The sequence below is a fragment of the Scyliorhinus canicula genome, chromosome 1, assembly GCF_902713615.1.
Source record: "Scyliorhinus canicula chromosome 1, sScyCan1.1, whole genome shotgun sequence".
Lineage (NCBI taxonomy): Eukaryota > Metazoa > Chordata > Chondrichthyes > Carcharhiniformes > Scyliorhinidae > Scyliorhinus > Scyliorhinus canicula.
In genome coordinates this window covers 76,692,693-76,711,715 of record NC_052146.1, presented here as the reverse complement: position 1 = coordinate 76,711,715, position 19,023 = coordinate 76,692,693, and the positions used below count along the sequence as shown (strand labels likewise).

The 19,023-nt window shown below is 42.3% G+C and overlaps 1 protein-coding gene across 2 annotated transcripts in view; it reads right to left on the bottom strand.

Annotated features, from left to right (window-relative positions):
• Window positions 1-13,683: 13,683 nt before the first annotated feature.
• The window catches only part of patz1 (POZ/BTB and AT hook containing zinc finger 1), a 94,944-nt gene continuing 89,604 nt past the window's right edge, over window positions 13,684-19,023 (bottom strand). For both annotated transcript variants that reach the window (XM_038793460.1, XM_038793455.1), the window contains one exon: window positions 13,684-15,041. In XM_038793460.1, coding sequence (XP_038649388.1) covers window positions 14,563-15,041 — 479 coding nt within the window. In that variant the 3' untranslated portion in view covers window positions 13,684-14,562. The remainder of the gene's footprint in view (window positions 15,042-19,023) is intronic.

Here is a 19,023-nt window from a genome sequence, read left to right as displayed (position 1 = left end):
CCTGGTTTACTGTGCTGAAAAGCACAGCCTACTTGATACAGGGAAAGACTGGAGATTTTGAGTTCAGATGCATTCTGTCTTCTGCAACGGAAATAGTGTTTGAAATTTCTGATCTGTCTCCTATGCCAAGCACACTACATGCATCCTAACTCAGAGACAGCGCAGCCAGATCTTAGGTATGTTGCTGGAGAGAACATTGCACGACTTGCCTGGAAAGAGATAGGAGAAATAGAAAAGAAAGTGACACTATTCTACATGCTCTAAATTACACTTCCCTTGAAGCCCACAGAATGGCTGTGCAGAAAGTTTTTCCCCAAACCAGCTGTGCTGGATGTTGAGTTGGCTTCAAGCTACACCACTCTGATATATCTGGACCAGTCATAAGGTATCTTATATAAACAAAAGGGCAGTGCCCCCCCCCCTTGCAAACAGCCAAACTACTTCAATTTCCAATATGGTCTATGGCAATTACTATGCCTTCTCCACCCCCAACAAAGAGTGATGCTCTACCCAGCTGATTACATTCGATTAGTCAAAATGTAAGAACTTGCTCCTCTGAAATATGTGAATTGACTGCAAATTGTAGCTGTGATTTGTTTGGACCCAAGAGGCTATCCAAGCATATTCTACAGCTTGACATATTCTCTCTCTAGATGTAGGCAATGACAGGAAGGACAACATCTACAATGGTACTGCGGAGTGTCTTCAATTCAAGTAAGGAACTTCCAAATGCCCACCTTTCACAATTCATTGAAATTCTAGAGACAATGCTGCGCTGACATATAATTCAATTCAGAACAGCAGCAGTGAATCTGAGACACTAATTTACCTGTAATCAACCTAACAAACTGAAAGCAATACAGTAGTTACTACTTTTCAAGTTAATTAAAATACAATCCATATAAATGGGAATAATGGAATATATCTCTGGTCTGAGAGCCAGAACTCTTCAATCCATGGATAGAAGCCACAAATAGGGATTAATAGGATTGGTCTCTCCTATGAGATAAACTCAATATCCCACTACTCTAATGGTATAAAACACAGTTAAAATAATCAGGACACACAGACTACTATTAAACATACTGTATTTAAAAAGTTGTTTTTAATTACATGAAAACACAAACTAAAGGTAGTTCTTTAGGAGTTTATGAATACGCTAATCTGACTTCATAAAGTGTTACTCTTCTTCTCCCCGACATCCATAGTATAAAAATATTGAACAGATTACATTACATCATCTACTTTAGCTTTCTACAGTTTACAAGCCATCATAGACCAGAACAAAGGCTCTTCTCTCAAGTAGCTCTGCAATCAAATCAGGGCCGGTACATAGTACTGAACAACCCACTGAAAGGAAAAAAAAAAAATTTCTGAAACAGTTACATGATCGATATAACATTTGTTTGCATCACGGAGGCTTGTAGCACACACTCGGGAAATTTATCAAGGTCTACCAAACCTGTACACATTACAAATAGAACACAGGTAGCAAGCAGTTATAAGTATTAACAGAATGAAGGGTTGAGATATAGCATACAAACTGGCTCAAATATTTAGCATTCAAATCTCTGATTTTCCATCCATTTACCCATTATTGTACATGTTAAGAATCAAAGGCCTTAAGCTAATGTACAATCCATCCCCACCAGTAAATCAGGAGCAAAACACTCCCAAGAACCATTATCCATCACATATGAGGTTACTTTGTGTGCTGGAGACCCGGGCACTATCCTTTGCACCAGCCTTGAAATCCTGTTTTAATTCCCTACATGTATACTTGCATCCTTGGAGCTCCTAAAGGGATGGATATATAAAGCAGGCTCCTGACTCAGTGCCCCTAAATTGTTGCTCTTACCTGTTGGCAAAATGCAGTGTTAACAGCAGCGATGCACATGCCGTCAGTTGCCAACCTTAGGGAAGGAACTGGTGAGGTGAGAGGAGTTGGGATGGGAGAAGAGTTAGTCAAACGGGGAAAATAACAACTTCACTGAACATACATCTTATTGCTTTGGTTGTGGGAGTGAATAGTCTGACATTGCATCATGTGAGACCAGTTTCCTGATCACTGTATTGTCCTGCCTCCAATGACACTTGTTATCAGAGGCATTTTCATCAGTGATTTGTCAGCAGTGTTACAGAGGACAGGTATCAAAACACTTCTTGGGAAGAGGTTTGAGGAGAATGAGGGAGTTTTCACATTGAGATTCCACTAGTATTCAGAAATACTGAATCAGCATAACACCACAACAGAGCTGGAGTGCAGATTCCTCCCTTCGACAGAGGAAAATCTTCAAGCCAGAGTAAAACGGCACGAGTTCTGTACCTGTGAAGCTGTTCCAATGCAGCCAAATTTTCCCTGCTTTGCACAGGAGTATGGATGCTGACATGAGTCAACTGAGCAGAGTTTACATTTCAAGCTATGGATTGAAGAACACATTCCTGCATCACGCTACTGAGTTGACTTTAAGTGCAAAATCTGCTGGTCCAAACTGCAATCAATTCCTGGATGAACTCTTTTCATTTTCGTCCTAACAAGTTGCCACCTGAATCAGGCTGATAATGCAGTACCAACTAGTGAATTCATAGATGCTAAACATTAGAGAGGACAGAGTTAATGAGGGAAAGGGGAAACATGGGGCAGAATGAGTAAGGAGAGATGGAAATGATTGCAGACAGAATGGGTGCAAATGAATTATCCATTCATAAGGCTAACATACAGATCTGCTTTCACTTCTGCAGAAAATGGTGTAAATGCATCAATGTTTGATACATTTCTGTAGTACTACTTGATAATATTCACCAGTAATGAACAAATATATCAAAAAGGCAGATGGGAATGATGCGATCACCTGGGAGAACCCATTCAACTTGATGAAATAACCTTCACCAGTAATAGCTTCGGCCTGGCAAATTAAAGCACCAGCAAATTCTACCTTTAAAATGGGAGTTTGATAAATATTGAATTATATTATAGTTTGACAGTATATAATCACAGTAAGGAAAGCATTCCAGTGTATTATGGTGCATCAGCACTTAACTGTTCCCTAACCCTCTCACAGGATGCTGCAATACAAATTTTGGCCATTTCAGAAAGAGAATCTTAAAATTGGCTTTGTTGGGATTTTATCTAGTCAGAAAGGCAAGTAATTAGCTAGCATAGTGCCTCCATAACTTTGTTTTAGTGCAACATTATTACTCTGAAACCACAAAGCATGCTAAAAGCATCACCTTTGCAGACATGTGCTCGATTTACGATTCATGTCACATACAACCAATTACTTTCCCCCTTGATGGAAAAGATCCATAATCTTAAAAACTTTGCGTCATCAAGTGCATTTGGAAATAAAAAGAGCACTAAGCCAGCTTTGTTGCAATACTGTCAATTCATCCCATTATACTCTTCCAGAATTGGTGACTGGCTTGTACCTGAGAGTACATAAGGCCAGTATTGATAGGGTTCAGAATGTACTCTCCAAACTCAAGTTTGATTTGACTTTGGAAGGCCAATAGCTAGAACTGGATTTATTACATCACAGTTCAAGTTGATTTAGCGCGATGCTTTCCAACAACCTTTACACAGCAGACAAACCCTAATGACAGCATTCCTAGGTTAGTTTATATTGGTAGTTAAAATTCTTCATCAAGCATGAACACACAAGAATGTGCATGCTTACAGCAGTTTTGCCTACCCCGGGGTGCGTTTCCACACAAGACACCAAGATATGATAGATGGGTAACTCGCTCAATCCCAGATTAAGTCCATTTTTAGATTTGCTTTAATAAACAATACTGTATAATCACAAACAGTTGTACACTGATCAAATAGTTGGTTCAGAGGTTATGTTATTGAACTGGTAACTCAGAGGATGGGTCTTCAAAATCCATCTTGGAAATTTGAGAATTTAAATTCAGTTTAGAAAATCTGGAAACAAAAGAGTTTGTATCAGTAAAGTGACCATGAATAGGCGTGCACAGAAGACAAGGTAGGCCATTGGGAGCTTCCATGATGCAGGCTATCGACCATTTGAACACTTTGATGTCAGCAATGAAATGACCAAGAACAGCAGGGAGGATTACTCTCAAAGAGTTCAGCTAGATACATCAAAGCATTGCAAAAGACCTGCAATTTCATAGGTTAATTAAAATGCTAAGTTGCCCTGGCAGTCTAGTGAGTAAATACAACATTGTAGTCATACAGATTCCACGTCTGTGATGTTGAGACATGTCAGCTGAGCATGAGAACGGGATTCCAGATCGCTCCTGATTATTAGTCACACAGTGAGTTCACAGGAATGGATGTTGGGGTGAAGACAGGATTGAGCTCAGCTGTGATGCATCGCAGTCAAAAAAACACCAGCAGCGAAGAGTATCCCAGCCTGAGCTTTGGCTTGCATTCGCTCTTGGTTTTCTCTACAATGAGCGGTTTTCAAGGCCTTAGAGAGATGCAAGAGACTTACTCGAACTGTATCATTAAAAAAAGATTTCAGTTACGCGGAGAAGCGGTGATTGATCTTAAAACAAGAGGGTTAAAAGAAGATTTGACAGAGATGTTCAAAATCATGAACAGCTTTGATAAAATGAAGGAGTACGGGTGGCAGGAAAGTTGGTAACTCGAGGACACAGGGTTAAAAAGAGCCAGAGGTGACACGAGGAAACTTTTTCAAAAAGAAAAACAAGATTCAACAGTAATCTTCAAGAGATGAGCACATGAATTGAAGAGATTTACCTGGCTATGGGGAAAGAGCAGATCTACCATGGAGCTGGCACAGGGATGATGTGCCGAACAAGCTCCTTTTGCGCTGTTTCATTCTACGATCTAACAAAGTCACTTACCCGTTTCTAAAGAACATATTTACAATATTACATAGAATAACGATAAACAGAGCCGGGACTGTCACTTAAAGTCCTGTGGAAGTACAAATATCTCCTTTTGTACTTTTCACAAATTCTGCAGAGGACAAGCCGAGAGATGGCATAAATGTAGAAAAACATTTCTCCATACCCACTTCATGCAGCATTTCTGCCCCCACCCAACTATCATTTCATTTTTTTCATTTCATTTAATCACTGGAAGAATCTGCAACATCAACTCCAATTATAGCAGTGAGCAGACACCTGGAACTCACCATGGCTTTATCGAGGTTGCATCTGTGTTTTGTCTGTTCTTTATGCCCTATTGCAGTTGGCTGCTAGTATTCAGGCAACCACTAGATGGTATCGCAGAACAAGTGAGGTTCACTCAAATTGCTTTAGACCTTAACTGCAGAATCCAAATGAGGCCGACAACATACAGTCCCATTGCCTGTTGCCGGATTCTTCTTCAAAGATTTTAATATGAAAAGATGGAGAAAAGAACACAATTTGTATTTAGTTAGTCCTCACCATCACCGCCCTCCCCACATTTTATGGGCTCCACAGCCCTCCAGGACCTTGGCTCAAGTCTACATTTATGTTGAAGTCTCGATAATGAATGAGAGCTACTTAACCACTGCTGCCAAGCATGATCATGACCTCATCTATGTTTGTGTACAGTTTCTAGGAGCAGTTAACGAGTGGGTAACAATCACAAACAGAGCTTGTTTTTTGGTCCACCTCCGATCGATACTTATCAGGGATTAATCACAGAACCTTTCTGATCTGTGAAACTCAATACAGGGCCAGGTGGGGTCCTCACCAACAAAACCATCTTTTTGGTCAGTTTAACTGCTGCATTACCCTGGATGTTTGGGCCACTGGTTCCTTGGAGAATGAACTATTCAACGAATAGTCAGATTGCAAGAAAGACCTGCATTTATTGTATGCTTTTCATGATGTCAGGATGTGCCAAAATGTTTCACAGCCATTGAAGTACTTTTGAACTGTAGTCACTGCTGTAATGTAGGAAACACAGTAGCCTATGAGCACACAGCCAGCTCTCACAAACAGCAATATGATAATGGTCGATCTGTTCGGGTTCTGTTGACTGGAGGTAAATATTGGCCAAGTTATTGCGCAATTACTCCCCACCATGGGAGCTTTACATCTGCCTGCTGGAGCAAAGCCTCAAAATCTTGTTCGAATGACAGCCCAGCTGACAGTGCAGAACTCCTTGAGCACTTCAGTGGCTGCCTAGGTTTTTGAGTTCAGGCCTCTAGCTTGGGACTCCCTTCTCACTCAGGAGGGACTCAGAGCTACCCACTGAACCATGGCTGACATCTCCTGGGCACACCACTGCTCCTTCCTCAGCAGCACCACCTGACAGAGTGTCCTGATAGGCAAAACCAAGCGTCCAGGCTTCAGTTCTGCAATTGGACAACATGGAACCAAGCTGAGCTTCCCCAGCAGTGCTGGACAGCTCTACACAGCTCCAGGTACAATTCCAGAGAATAGAAATACATCCTCCAAGTAGAAGAACTTCTGGAGGAACAACATAATTGAACAGCAGAGAGGTTAAGTTAAATCTGAATAAAACCTAGAATACGCATCGTTCTGGTCCCTATGTTTCACAAAGGGTACAGAAACACTGCAGAAGGTGCATGTTTTCAGAGGATAACTGAAGTGAGGGCAAAGGATGGGACACTTTTCTTTCTGGAAAAGACTGAGGGAGTGACCTGTTGGAGGTCTTGAAAATAACAAAAGGACTCAATGAAGTTGTTCATGTTTCTACTTGTAAGAGTATCCAAACTTAGAGGTCATAAATATAAGATAAACACTAATAAATCCCCTTTACCCGGAGAGTGGTTAAAATGTGGAACTTGCTACCATATGGAGTGGCTGAGACGAATAGCATAGATACATTAAAGGGTAAGGTAACTAAGTTAATGTGGAGAAAGCAATAGGTTCTGCTGAGAGGTTAGATGAATAAGGACAGCGGGTTGCTTTTGTGGAAACTACCATAGGCCAGTTGGGCCGAATGGTCTGTGTCTGTGCTCTAAATTTCTTGCAACAAACCTAATCCAGCGACTGAAAACTCAATTACACTTATCCTTCAGATTTACCTAATAATTGGGTTGCCAGTTTTAATACTGGTGGCATTATAAGTCATCCATGCAGCCATGGCACATTATTGATGTACAATTCTGGAACTGTAAGAATTTCAGAAGTTTGACTTCCATGTGACAATAAAGCTTATTAAAAAATAGTTTACTGCCATCTTTGTCAGCATGATTAAATCAGCGTCCAGCAAAAATGTTGCCAACTCTGCTCTCTCACAATGTCTGTATGCACGTGCTTTCTGCCAGAAGTCATTGGATAGCAAATAGGTGTTGCATCCCAATTAAGCTCCCAGCCAAGAAGAGTGCTGCACCCTATTGCTATCCAATATGGGACCTGATAGCTAGATACAGGACAGGAACATATTTTAGTTCAGTCCTAAGCACAGTCAGCACAGCAAGAATGATGGTGCAGGCTCTGGGATTAAAGTAATAATTTTTAAAAATTAAATATTGTTGATGCTGGTAATCGGAAGCAAAAAAATACCGTTTACAAGATCTACAACCTAAAATCTTAGCCGTTTCTCTTTATAGATGCTGCATAATCTGTTGCATGGGTCCACAATTTTCTATTTTAATTCCCAGTCACTTTAAATTCCACTTGCTGTTTAATTTTCCAAATCTCCCTGCAATTTCCCTGCAGGTAGACTGCAGATGATTCAGTCAGGGGAGCTCTGCGACGACTGCCACTGCTTCCAGCCAATAAACCTGTGTTGGCCATGCTAGCTTTTTTCCCTTTTTTACCAAGCAGATGAAATCCACTGTCAACCCCTGGCTGGCTGCAGTAACACAAAGGTTATTGAATTCAGGTCTGTGACAAATCTCAATGGGAGGCACTGGGAGAAATCCACTTTCAGTTTGGAGCCGATGCCTCAAAGAAGTTCATTTCAAAAGAGATGGAAATGTTTAGTGTTGTAGGGAGGGGAGTTATTCTTGTGCACAGATACCCCATCTAAATTCAAAAAATGCCCCATATACATGAGAAAAATGCCTCAGTTTAAACAGTCTATTTCCAGCAATATACAATTATGGGTCTTGCAAGCTACTCTGCAGGTATGGTGATTGGGAGCACTCTAGACACGCCTCTGAACTGTCCCACTGATTTCAATAAAAGTCAATGTTTCAGACAGGCCAGCAGGTTAACTTGGAGATAACCAGCACACCCCACTATCCCCTTCCCAACTCCCTGAGCCATCCCCACTAGCCCCCTGACTATTCTGAAGATCAATGGTGAGACTGGAGCATTCTGACTGTCTATCCTTGTAACTTATATCAACAGAGTAAACTTAAAAAATCAGGTCCCTGTGCAGCACAGAACTTAATCACATGCCCATTTGAGACAGGAGATATAAAATAAGCCCATATAGTCCAAGCCTGCCTTGCTGCAGCCACAGCAATAGCATTTTCAACTTAACTCCAATTCCCTGCTTATCACCAAAACCTTTCATACCCATAGAAGATACTGTGCCTTATACAATGTAAAATTATTTTAAGAGCTTGGGGAATACTCTCTTCCTGCCTATGATCCTGGTTGTTATTTCTTCCTGAAAGATAGTGACAAACATGCAGTACGCGAGTCTCTCTGTGCGATCTCCCAAAGTCCCCTAGCGAGCGTGTTTAGCTGCGTGTTTCCCGGCTCTGACATGGTCAAGAATCACATGGCTATTCAACACGGTACGCGTTGTACAAGGTGCCTGAACGGGGAACATGCGGCCAAGGTCGCACATAGCCCTGTTTTTTACATTGGGGAGCTCCGCACGCCTGAACTCTCCAGTGTAGCGAGACGCTGTCTGAAGTGATCCGCAACCCCCGCCAAACACCCACACAGGGCACCCCCGGCCTGATTGTGCACAAAAAATGTATGCCAGACTGACACTGCCAAGGTGCATAGGTGGCATTGCCAACTGGAACAGGCACTGCCAGGTTGGCACCCATGTGGCAATGCTAGGGTGCCAGGCTAGCACTGCCGGGGTACCCAGTTGGCACCAGCAGTGTCAAGACACCACTCTGCCCAAACAGCATGCAGCTGGGGCCCTCCATTCCCCTGGGAGACCCCCATGAGTGGTATTCCATCTGGTTCCTGTTTGTGGGGTGCTCGCACAAGATCTCTGAGGAGAAGGGGTGAATTCCAAAGCCTCAGGTACCTCGGGAATCTGCACAGTACAGTGAGGCTAGTGGTCTTATTCTAATATGCAGATTTACCAAAAAGTGATCCCACCCACAATGAGCAGGATTTACATTGCAACACCTCACAAGGTCGTGTTGGTTCTCGCGAGGTGTTGCGAGCCGGGTAGATCCCAGGAGCAGGGTCTCCCAGCTTTCATTGGCCACTCTGTGCAGAGGCGAGCTGCTTTTCCGGCGCAACGTGGCCGTTGGATCACGCTCCCCATAATGTGAAAATTGCAGCACGTGCACAGACTTCAGTACAAATTGGAATAAAAATATTTGTTTAAAAGAAATGTAATAAAACCCTTGGCATGTATCACAAGGGACAATGATCCTCTGAAAGACTTCTCGCCAAGTTTCTTCAGCACCCATAATACTTCATTCCCCTAATGCAACAACCCTAGAAGCATCAAACTCAGCAATTCATCCAATTGGTCAATGTTTACAGTAACTTCTGGATTTTGTGTCAATTTCTTCCTGGCTTGTTTGGTAACCACAGGTGTCCAGTTTCTGATTTGCTAAGTTTCTACCACCTGCCATTCAGTAACAGACATGGCACCTGTCCAATTGCAAATTACCCGTCGCTATTGGTGGCGTTGAAAGGGGACGCTGAGAAATCATTAATTTGAAACAGTATACTTAAAGATACTTTTTTTTAAATAAAGAGTTCCCAATTCTTCTATTCTTTTTCCAATTAAGGGGCAATTTAGAGTGGCCAATCCATCTACCCTGCATATCTTTGGCTTGTAGGAGTGAAACACATGCAGGCACAGGGGGAATGTGCAAACTCCACACGGACAGTGACCCAGGGCTGGGATCGAAGCCGGGTTCTCAATGGCATGAGGCAGAAGTGTTAACCACTGCGCCACCATACCACCCCTTACTTAAACAATACTGCCCGAATACTCCTCAAATCTCCTCCCCATTCATTCCTAGCTGCTCATGAAAAGAGCCTCCCATTTCTAATCTTATTCGCCAATACTGAGAGTTATAAAAGCTGCCACCTCACAGTTTGAACACAAGTCAAATAAACTCCACAAGACTAAATTTCCAGCTCAGATCAACCCTTTCTTTGGTAACATCGAACTCCATTCAGGAGTTCATCTGTACAGTAACAGTTGCTTCTCCAGGTTAAGGCAGAATTTTCTTTTTAATGAAAAGGTATTTCCTCATTAAATGCACTCCTCATATTATTCTCATCCAAAAACATTTCTGCGGAACCAAATAATCTCATAGAAACCTTTTACATCTGTGCAGCATTGATTCCTGATAATCACAAAGCAGGTTCAAAGACCCAACTATACTCCTTGCTTTCCATCCACTCTTCTGATACAGAATTTCGGATATAAAATCCTCCCATTTCTTTGTGCTGTGCAGCCTTTTTAAGTGTTCTTGGGTTTGCCTTTTTGCCAAATGTTGGATCTTGGGTTTGTAGATTTGCCAAATGTTCACCCCAACTCTCTCAAAGGCACCAGTCTTGTTGGACATATTTCTACAGGTGTAGGGCAGCCTCTAGTTCTTTGCGCACTTGGTGTGAGAATCTGGAAAATGAATGGCAACAGAGCTCTCAAGTGTGCAGTGAGGCCAGGACAGCCAACCCCGATCCTGTCCTCACCTGATGTCCACATAAGCAATTTCTAGGAGGGTCACTTGGTGCACCGTGACCAGGATACATATTGACATGGGACTTACCTGTGATTGGAGGAAAATCATATGCAGCCCTGATCCCGTAAACACTCCCAAGTCCCTACACATTTCCAGCAAAGGCCACTCACTGACTGAGTACTTAGGAGCAGAACCTCTAGCCCACTTGCCCTGACCTAGTTCAGGGTCATTGTGGGGCCTTTTATGAGACCCATAACTATAATCTGGTTGAGATTATTCTAGTTGCCACTGTTCGGGGTAGAAATCTGGCAGTTGAATCAATTTCATTCAGATTTGATGGCAACACCAATAAACAAATGGGACAAGGAACACACAATAAATTAGCCTTTTAAATGTAATCAGCCTGTGGAAAATGTTAATCTAAATACAAGATTTACTGGGAAACTATTCCTAGGTTGATCAGGATATGTGTCATTCATTGACAAATGAAGGATAACTGCTAATAATCAGCACAAGCTCCTGCACTTTTATAACAAGGGAGGAAAAAGGGAGGTGTGTGAATCAGTAGTGCATGCACTGCCCATCACCTGAGACCTTGTCATTAACATAGTCTCGACAGATGGGATGAAAGACTCTCTTCTCTCTGCAGTGTAGGAAGTAACAAAGGGAATTTAGCACCATTTCCATCCAGTTCCATGAGTCACCACAAGTTAAAAACTCCACTCAGAATCTGTAAGAATAGCGGTATGGAAACAGAAGTTTGGACTTGATGCACGTTGTGGCAGCACGGGATCTGTGCCAGACCTGACCTGAGGAAGTGCTCCAAACTAATCCGTTACCAAGTAGAAAAGTGTTCTATTCCCTAGTACAAAACCTCACCAAATATATATAAATATATAGATATATATATTTAACAAAGACAAAACATAACTTAATACATATTCCTAAAGTATCCATAATATTAATTTAAATGGGAGATGCCAACAAAATGTTCATTCCCATCCAATTAAATTACAGAAACTCTAATGAAATGGACAAAAAAAAACAGATTTAGTAGTCCCTGTTGTTTGATTGGAGCAGAATTACACCAGCCTGGATCATTCAAAAGTACATGTAGGCTCCTGCATCAAGGACACCTCAAGCACATCACTGACCAAACCACATGGCCAATTTTAAACACTGGTTCTCATGACCGCAAGGATTTTGTAAACAGAAGTGTATTGTTTTAAATAAAAGCATGTTTTTGCTCTCTATTCCGTTCCCCCCCACTCCGTTTCCTTTTCATTTCAGGTGCCACGTTGTTTCAAGCAACAGGACTCCATGTGGAGCATAAATAACAAGAAATAAGGCTATCTATCCACACCCTCTATGCAGCAGACGACTTAACACAGACACAAAAATATGTCTATTTGAGGCAGGATATGTAACTCTCTCCCCCAGATGTGAATTTCTCAAATGCAGCACAGCCACGTCCTAGCCTGTCAGGAATGTACAGCAGCACACAAACCAGCTGCAACTGACACACAGCTCCATGATTCAAAATGACTGACCATCCTGATTGGAGTCACTAATCTGGATATTGAGAACTGTACCACACATAGAAAATGCAATTTCCAGTTTCATTTTAGGGCCAGAAGGGATCTGCCATTTTAACCGACATGTACTTCTATTCTACTTTAAGGAGAATGGTTTTATCTCATATTAGCCAAACACCTAATTTGTGGTGTTATTAAGCAGCGGTCGTTCCTTTTTTTTAGCCTCTGCTATGCTCAATCTGCAATTTCAAAGCCCATCGCATTTTTAAATGATACAATACAGGTTAAAATCACATTGAAGGGCGGCATGGTGGCGCAGTGGTTAGCACTGCTGCCTTACAGCGCTGAGGACCCAGGTTCGATTCCTGGCCCTGGGTCACTGTCCATGTGGCGTTTCCACATTCTCCCCATGTCTGCGTGGGTTTCACCCCCAAAACCCAAAGATGTGCAGGTTAGGTGGATTGGCCATGCTAAATTGCCCTTAATTGCAAAAAAATAAAAATTGGGTACTCTAAATTTATAAAAAAAAGAAAGAAAAAAATCACATTGTACGGTGTGCAACGAAGGCAGCAATTGTATGAAGCTCCTTTTTCCTCTATTTATCCAAAGGCATGAGTTCCAGTCAAATACATTGCCATGTTAACTCAATCGCTAGTTGATAAATAAACATGAATAAAAACCAACTATATATTTAACTGGGTATCAACTTTCTGAAGATCTGGTTCACTTGCCTCTGTGGACTCTGAAGACTTGACCTACATAAAAAAAAGCCTTTTCCCGCCCTGTGGATTTTCATTCCTTGACCTTGAAGCCTTTGAAAGCAAACCCCAAGCCTCACATAATCTGTACACAAAACACTTTGCTAATCTCTAACTCCTATCACAGATTCCTTTTTTTAAAAAAAACAGTTCATCTACTTAATATAAAGTTTCCAAGAGAATGTTTTCACCTAGTGCAGTGCGAAGTCATTCACTGCTCTGAAGAGGTGGCTAACAGCCTGCTGGTGTCTGGTGTCAAAAGAGATCACAATTGTTAAGATGCACAGGAAAGTGCACCTTCAGCAATTTTAACTTGGGATTTCATTAAAAATCAGATCAGATGGAAGAGCTTTCATATGTCAAAGAATCAGCTTGCTTATATGAGCTTAAAAAAGGACTCAAACTTCCAAATATCAGGGCCTCAAATCATGGTACCATCCTGGTAAAAGGTTGGGGGTTCTCTCTCCAACAGCAGTTAACGACTGCATTCACTTTAGAACTGGACAGCATGCTCTGTAGGTTAAACAGAAGTCACTAGAATTTTGTCTCATCATTGTGTGCTAATGTGCTTGTTGATGTGTCCACAAATATTCCCCGACTGAGATCATATCAACATTGTTTCCCCCCCCCCCCCCCCCCCCCCAATTTAGTTATTGAGTACCAAACAGCAAAATTCAACACAAACACGTGGCATTGCTACATGCATTGAAATCAGCAGTTTGGAGCTTGGGAGTACCCTTTGTAAGACATCACTGTAATGGGATGTTCCTTTATATCCAGGCTAGCCCCATGGGCGACTCAAACATCCAATTTCTATCCACAAAAGCACTCAATAAATCTGTGAGCTGTGTATGTAAGCCATTGTATAGAGGACACTTAACAACTAACAAAGGCCTGTGCGAGGGCTGTTCTTTCATGGGGTTCAGTTACAATTTCTTGGAAAAACTCAATATTTGGTACTAAACTGATTTAACACTTGTATCTAATTCATTCCTCAGCACACTCTTCAAATTTAAAAAAAGACTACTTAGTGTATACTTTTAGCATTTAAGAACATAAGAAACAGGAGCAGGAAATAGGCCTGTCAGCTCCTCAAACCTCCTCCGCCCATCAATAATTTCATTGGGCAGATGCTTGTTAGCTGGCATGGGAGCACGTCTGCCGAAAGGACATGACGCGGCCATTTGATTAAAAGCAGTTCTTTGGAAATAATCAGCTGCTGGAGACAACCCCCAATTCATATACTGAATGTGGTACAAATACACCTGCTGCATCCAAATTGTGTGGTAACTGATACCTAATACGAAAGGGCAAGGAACCATCTTCGACCCAAGAAAATTCTCTGGAGAACACAAAGTCTGATGGCCAAGATGCTACAGACCACAGCACCCAACGGACCCTTTCCCATCACCCAGTGTTTCTTTTCGGATGTCTTTTTTTATAGATGTGGACAATTTAAAACACTGCCATTCACTGAACGCTGACCATCTTTTGTACTTTGAGGAGCTGTTCCTGGACGAGGCCTCACTTCTGCTCTGCAGGGTCCTCAGTGCTCTGTTCAGGTTCTGGACCAGGACCAGGATCAGGACCAGGATCAGGATCAGCCAAAGTGGAGCCAAATGCATTCTGAACAATCTGAAACCCGAATGACTCCAAGAGGGACATGTTTTGCTGGGGTGAAAAGGGCGAGCTTAGGCCAGTGGGCAAGTCAGCCAGTGCACCCCCAGTGGGCTTGACGTGGACCTTTAGCATATGCTTGTTCAGATAGGACTTGGATTTAAACACTGAGCCGCAGTCTGGGCAGATGTATTTTTTCGGTTCAGTGTACTGCTCAGCACCGGCTTCGATTTTAATTTTCCCATTGTTGAGGTCACACTGAAAGGACTCATCCTGGTCGTGTTTCAGAGGAGATTTAAGGTCACTGATGTCGGAGAGATCTCCAAAGGAGTCGGAGTTGTCCTGCGAGTCCTGATGCTGACACTTCAACCCGTCCATCTCACCATCTGCAGAAACATGAGAAAATCAATGTTAGTCACAGCTTTTGTGACAGGAAATACAAAAGCAAATCAGGCACCACAGCCTTCCACACCATCCAATGCCCTGACCTGACCCAGCGCCCTACCTCTGGACTTAAAAGCATGCTTCACTTCACAAAATATAATTTCCAATTCAAGCACTTTACATTCATTTACATAGTTTGTACATAAAATTCACCAACAAGCACGCCTTAAAACTAAATGAAGTGTTTTGGAAGAACTACAACATTTGGATTTGTTTGAATGGTCAGAAACAGTTGAAATGTCCCAGAATACTTATGCACCACAGTACAGACCCTGTTTTTTTGTTTGTGTACGAGTATAGATCCTCAAAAAAAAATCTAGTCTTTCCCTTCTTTCTCCAGCCCTCCAAAAGGTTAAAGCGTTGGCAGTGTCATAGGTTAGTGCACATAATCTGGCAACGGAAGTTTCCAATTTTAGTCAGACACCAGCATAAGGTGTAATGAAAAAGACATGGAGAGAGGCAAAAGTTCCCAAGATCAAACTTACTGGGTCACTCAGACACACAGTGCCATTGTCAGAGCAACGCAGGAATCTACAATCAGCAATGGAGAGCAAGATATCGGGTCTCAGAGCCCTGGCAGCAGATTACCTGTTTGCTTTCTCAACTGGTGAAACACGTGACGAAATAAAAGCAGCTTTTAGAAAAATCTATAGAACCAAAAGGGATAGTAACAAAACAACACATTAAGAGTTGTGGCTGGATATCTTTTTAAAAGGATAACTAAGACTTTATTGGAAAGTAATCTACTCCAAAGCCTTGTTTGATGCCTCCAATAAAATACACCCATTGCACATGTGTCATTGCAGGTCCACGACACACTGCAGGAAGCTTTTGAGGAAATCAGGAGACTTTTTCATGATGATCATCTTTGAGGTTCACGCAACCTGAAGCAATACAATTTTAAACGGTGGCATGTGATTGTGAATCGGGTACGGTAGAACGCAAGGAGTGGGATGTGTAAAATAATTCATCAGGATCTTTCCCATAAAATCCATTGGATCCCTGCAGTGCAGAAGGAGGCTGTTCGGCCCATCGAGTCTGCACTGACCAACCCAAAGAGCACTCTACCCAGGCCCACTCCCCAACCTATTTCAATAACCCCGTGCATTGATCATAGCCAATTGACTTAACCTGCACATCTTTGGACTGTGGGAGGAAACCTGAAGACCCGGAGAAAACCCACTCAGGTACAGACAGAAACTCCACACAGTCACAAAAGGCCAGAATCAAATCTGGATCCCTGGCATTGTGAGGCAGCAGTGCTAACCGCTGTGTCACCATGAGCTGGACAATTTGTGTGCTGCAAGCAACTTGATCTACTTGGCCTTTCCCATCACGTGTAAGTGATATCCATAATTGCTGATGACCATGACATCATCACCTTTTCCACTTCCAGTTGGTCAAGTATTTGATGTGGTTCGAGCTTTGGTTTAAACTACATGGTATATTGTAAAACATTTCTCAGTGTCTGCATGGGTTTCCGCCGGGTGCTCTGGTTTCCTCCCAGAGTCCAAAGATGTGCAGGTTAGGTGAATTGGCCATGCTAAAATGGCCCTTAGTATCCAAAAGTTAGGTTAGGTGGTGTTACAGGGATCGGAGGCAGACTTGATGGGCTGAATAGCCTTGGAATGTTGCGCACGATTCTGGTGCCACACTACCAGAAGGATGTGGAGGCTTTGGGGAGGGTGCTGAGGCGGTTTACCAGGATGTTGCCTGGTCTGGAGGGTGTTAGCTATGTGTAGAGGCTGAACAGACTCGGACTGTTTTCATTAGTCAGAGGTTGAGGGGTGACCTAATGGACGTCTACAAGATTATGAGGGGCATGGTTAGAGTGGATGGGCAGGCACTCTTTCCCAGGGTGTAGGGGTCAGTCACCAGGGGGCATAGGTTTAAGGTCCGTGGGGCAAAGTTTAGAGATGTGCGAGGCAGGCTTTTTTTACATGGAGGGTGGTCAGTGCCTGGAACGCGTTGCCAAGGGAGGCTGTGGAAGCAGATACATTAACGGTATTCAAAAGGCATATCGACAAATACATGGATAGGATGGGTATAGAGGCATAGAGGAATACAACACAAAGAAGTGCTGAGGGTTTTGAACAAGATTGGTATCATAACCGATACAGGCTTGGATAGCCGAAGGGCCTGTTTCTATGCTGTATTGTTCTTTGAAGCCCCCTTCTACACTGTAGGAATTCTATGAAAGGTATTTACTCAACACTGATAACAATCAAATTGCCACAATTTAGCTCACTTTTAAAATTAAATTTCAACGGATGTTGCTTTAGTTCCAAAACCGAAGAACCCTTCAAAGGAAACCACTGGGTTACATTAGATTAGTGAACAATTTAAGTGCAATCTCAAGAAATACTTAGCTTTATAGTTGGATGACAGTTGACCCATTTAAAGATGGTTTAAATCTGTCGCAGACTAACACTTGAAGGAATTTAAACAAACACACATCACAGTGCAATTTTGCTTCCCGTTTTTAATCTAAACTTCATTTTAGTCAGTTCACCGTTACTTTTTAGCAATCCCTTCCAAAACCTAATCATCCACTTTCCACAAAGTGCTGGCTCTCTGTCAATACTCCTCTGTTACTAGAGGCATACTAAATGGCATAATGTGATCATGCCTCTCTGCTGGTCAAAACCATATGCATCTCCCTCTTTTCCCAGAATAGATCTAGAAGCTGTTGTGTGGGAGATGGTATGTGAGCGTGTGTTCCCCATCATACAGCAACTTATGCATCAGGCTAGCGCCACTGAGAACTGAATGCAAGATGGTAGTCGCTTAGAAACTAAGGTGGTGCTTCCACTGTCAGAAAAATGCAACAAGCTGTTCAATAAGAAGAGCTTCTTTGACTTTCCATGAAACAGCATTTATATTATGTTTAACTTTTAATGTGTGACCTATATTGTACAGGTGTAATGTTCCACTGCACTGCGTTAAGTTGATGGCCTGGCAGCTGAATACTGCATGGGTATCCTAGACAGTCAATTGATAAAGGCACTGCCTGCTGCAGCACTAAGTTTTAGGTTGTGGTTTTGACCGCATAATTCTCCCATCATCTGATTGTCATTGGAATGCGCAGTGAGCGGTGGTTTGTATCACAATCTGCCCCTGCATCCCTACAGGGCATGGAGAGGATGACAGCCGTGATTCCTCTCGCACATTGCTATCCATTGGCTGCTGTATATAACTGTTCATTCTTTGATGGCAAAGAACAGCAAGGTCAGATTTGTTTGTGATGGCAGCCATCGTACAATGTCCGCCAAGGGGAAGAAACTGAGGAAGGAAAGGAGAAAATGAAGCCACACTGACCTCAGAATCTGCAGCAAAGCTGGAAACATCTTTATTGGCCACCTGCAGAGTGGCTACTACTATTAGGAAGACAGAAGGAGAGCACAGAAACCTCCAAATGATGTGGTGTTGGAAAAATCATGCCCTTTCCCAACTGACCCCATTAAGCCCAGTGCTGTAAATGTTTTACTTGAATAACTGTATACATTAACATGACAATCACTGCAATCATATTCGTATTTTAATCAGTAATGTTGCCCCTTTCCCTCAACATGCTCAAAGTTTTTCTAATTTTGTTCAATGAAGTCGTCTTGCTTTAGACATTCTCCTCCACAACATTGTGCTGCAAGCAGCTGTTGAAGAGGGCAAGAGATACACAAATAGCATTGTTTAAAAAAAAAATCCATAATGATATTCCCTTCCTCTGCTCAAAAAAGAGATTACTCCACACTCAAAAAGCTCTTCCAGACAGACTGACCCGGTTGGTAATTGAACCGGGTGAGGGAACTCCCATATTTGTAACTGCGGTCCTGTCACTCCACAGATAAGAATTTGCAAAATTAGTAAGTTAACCATTGATAACATCAGTTTTCCTCAGCAGACACCAGTATAGATCTACAATACACA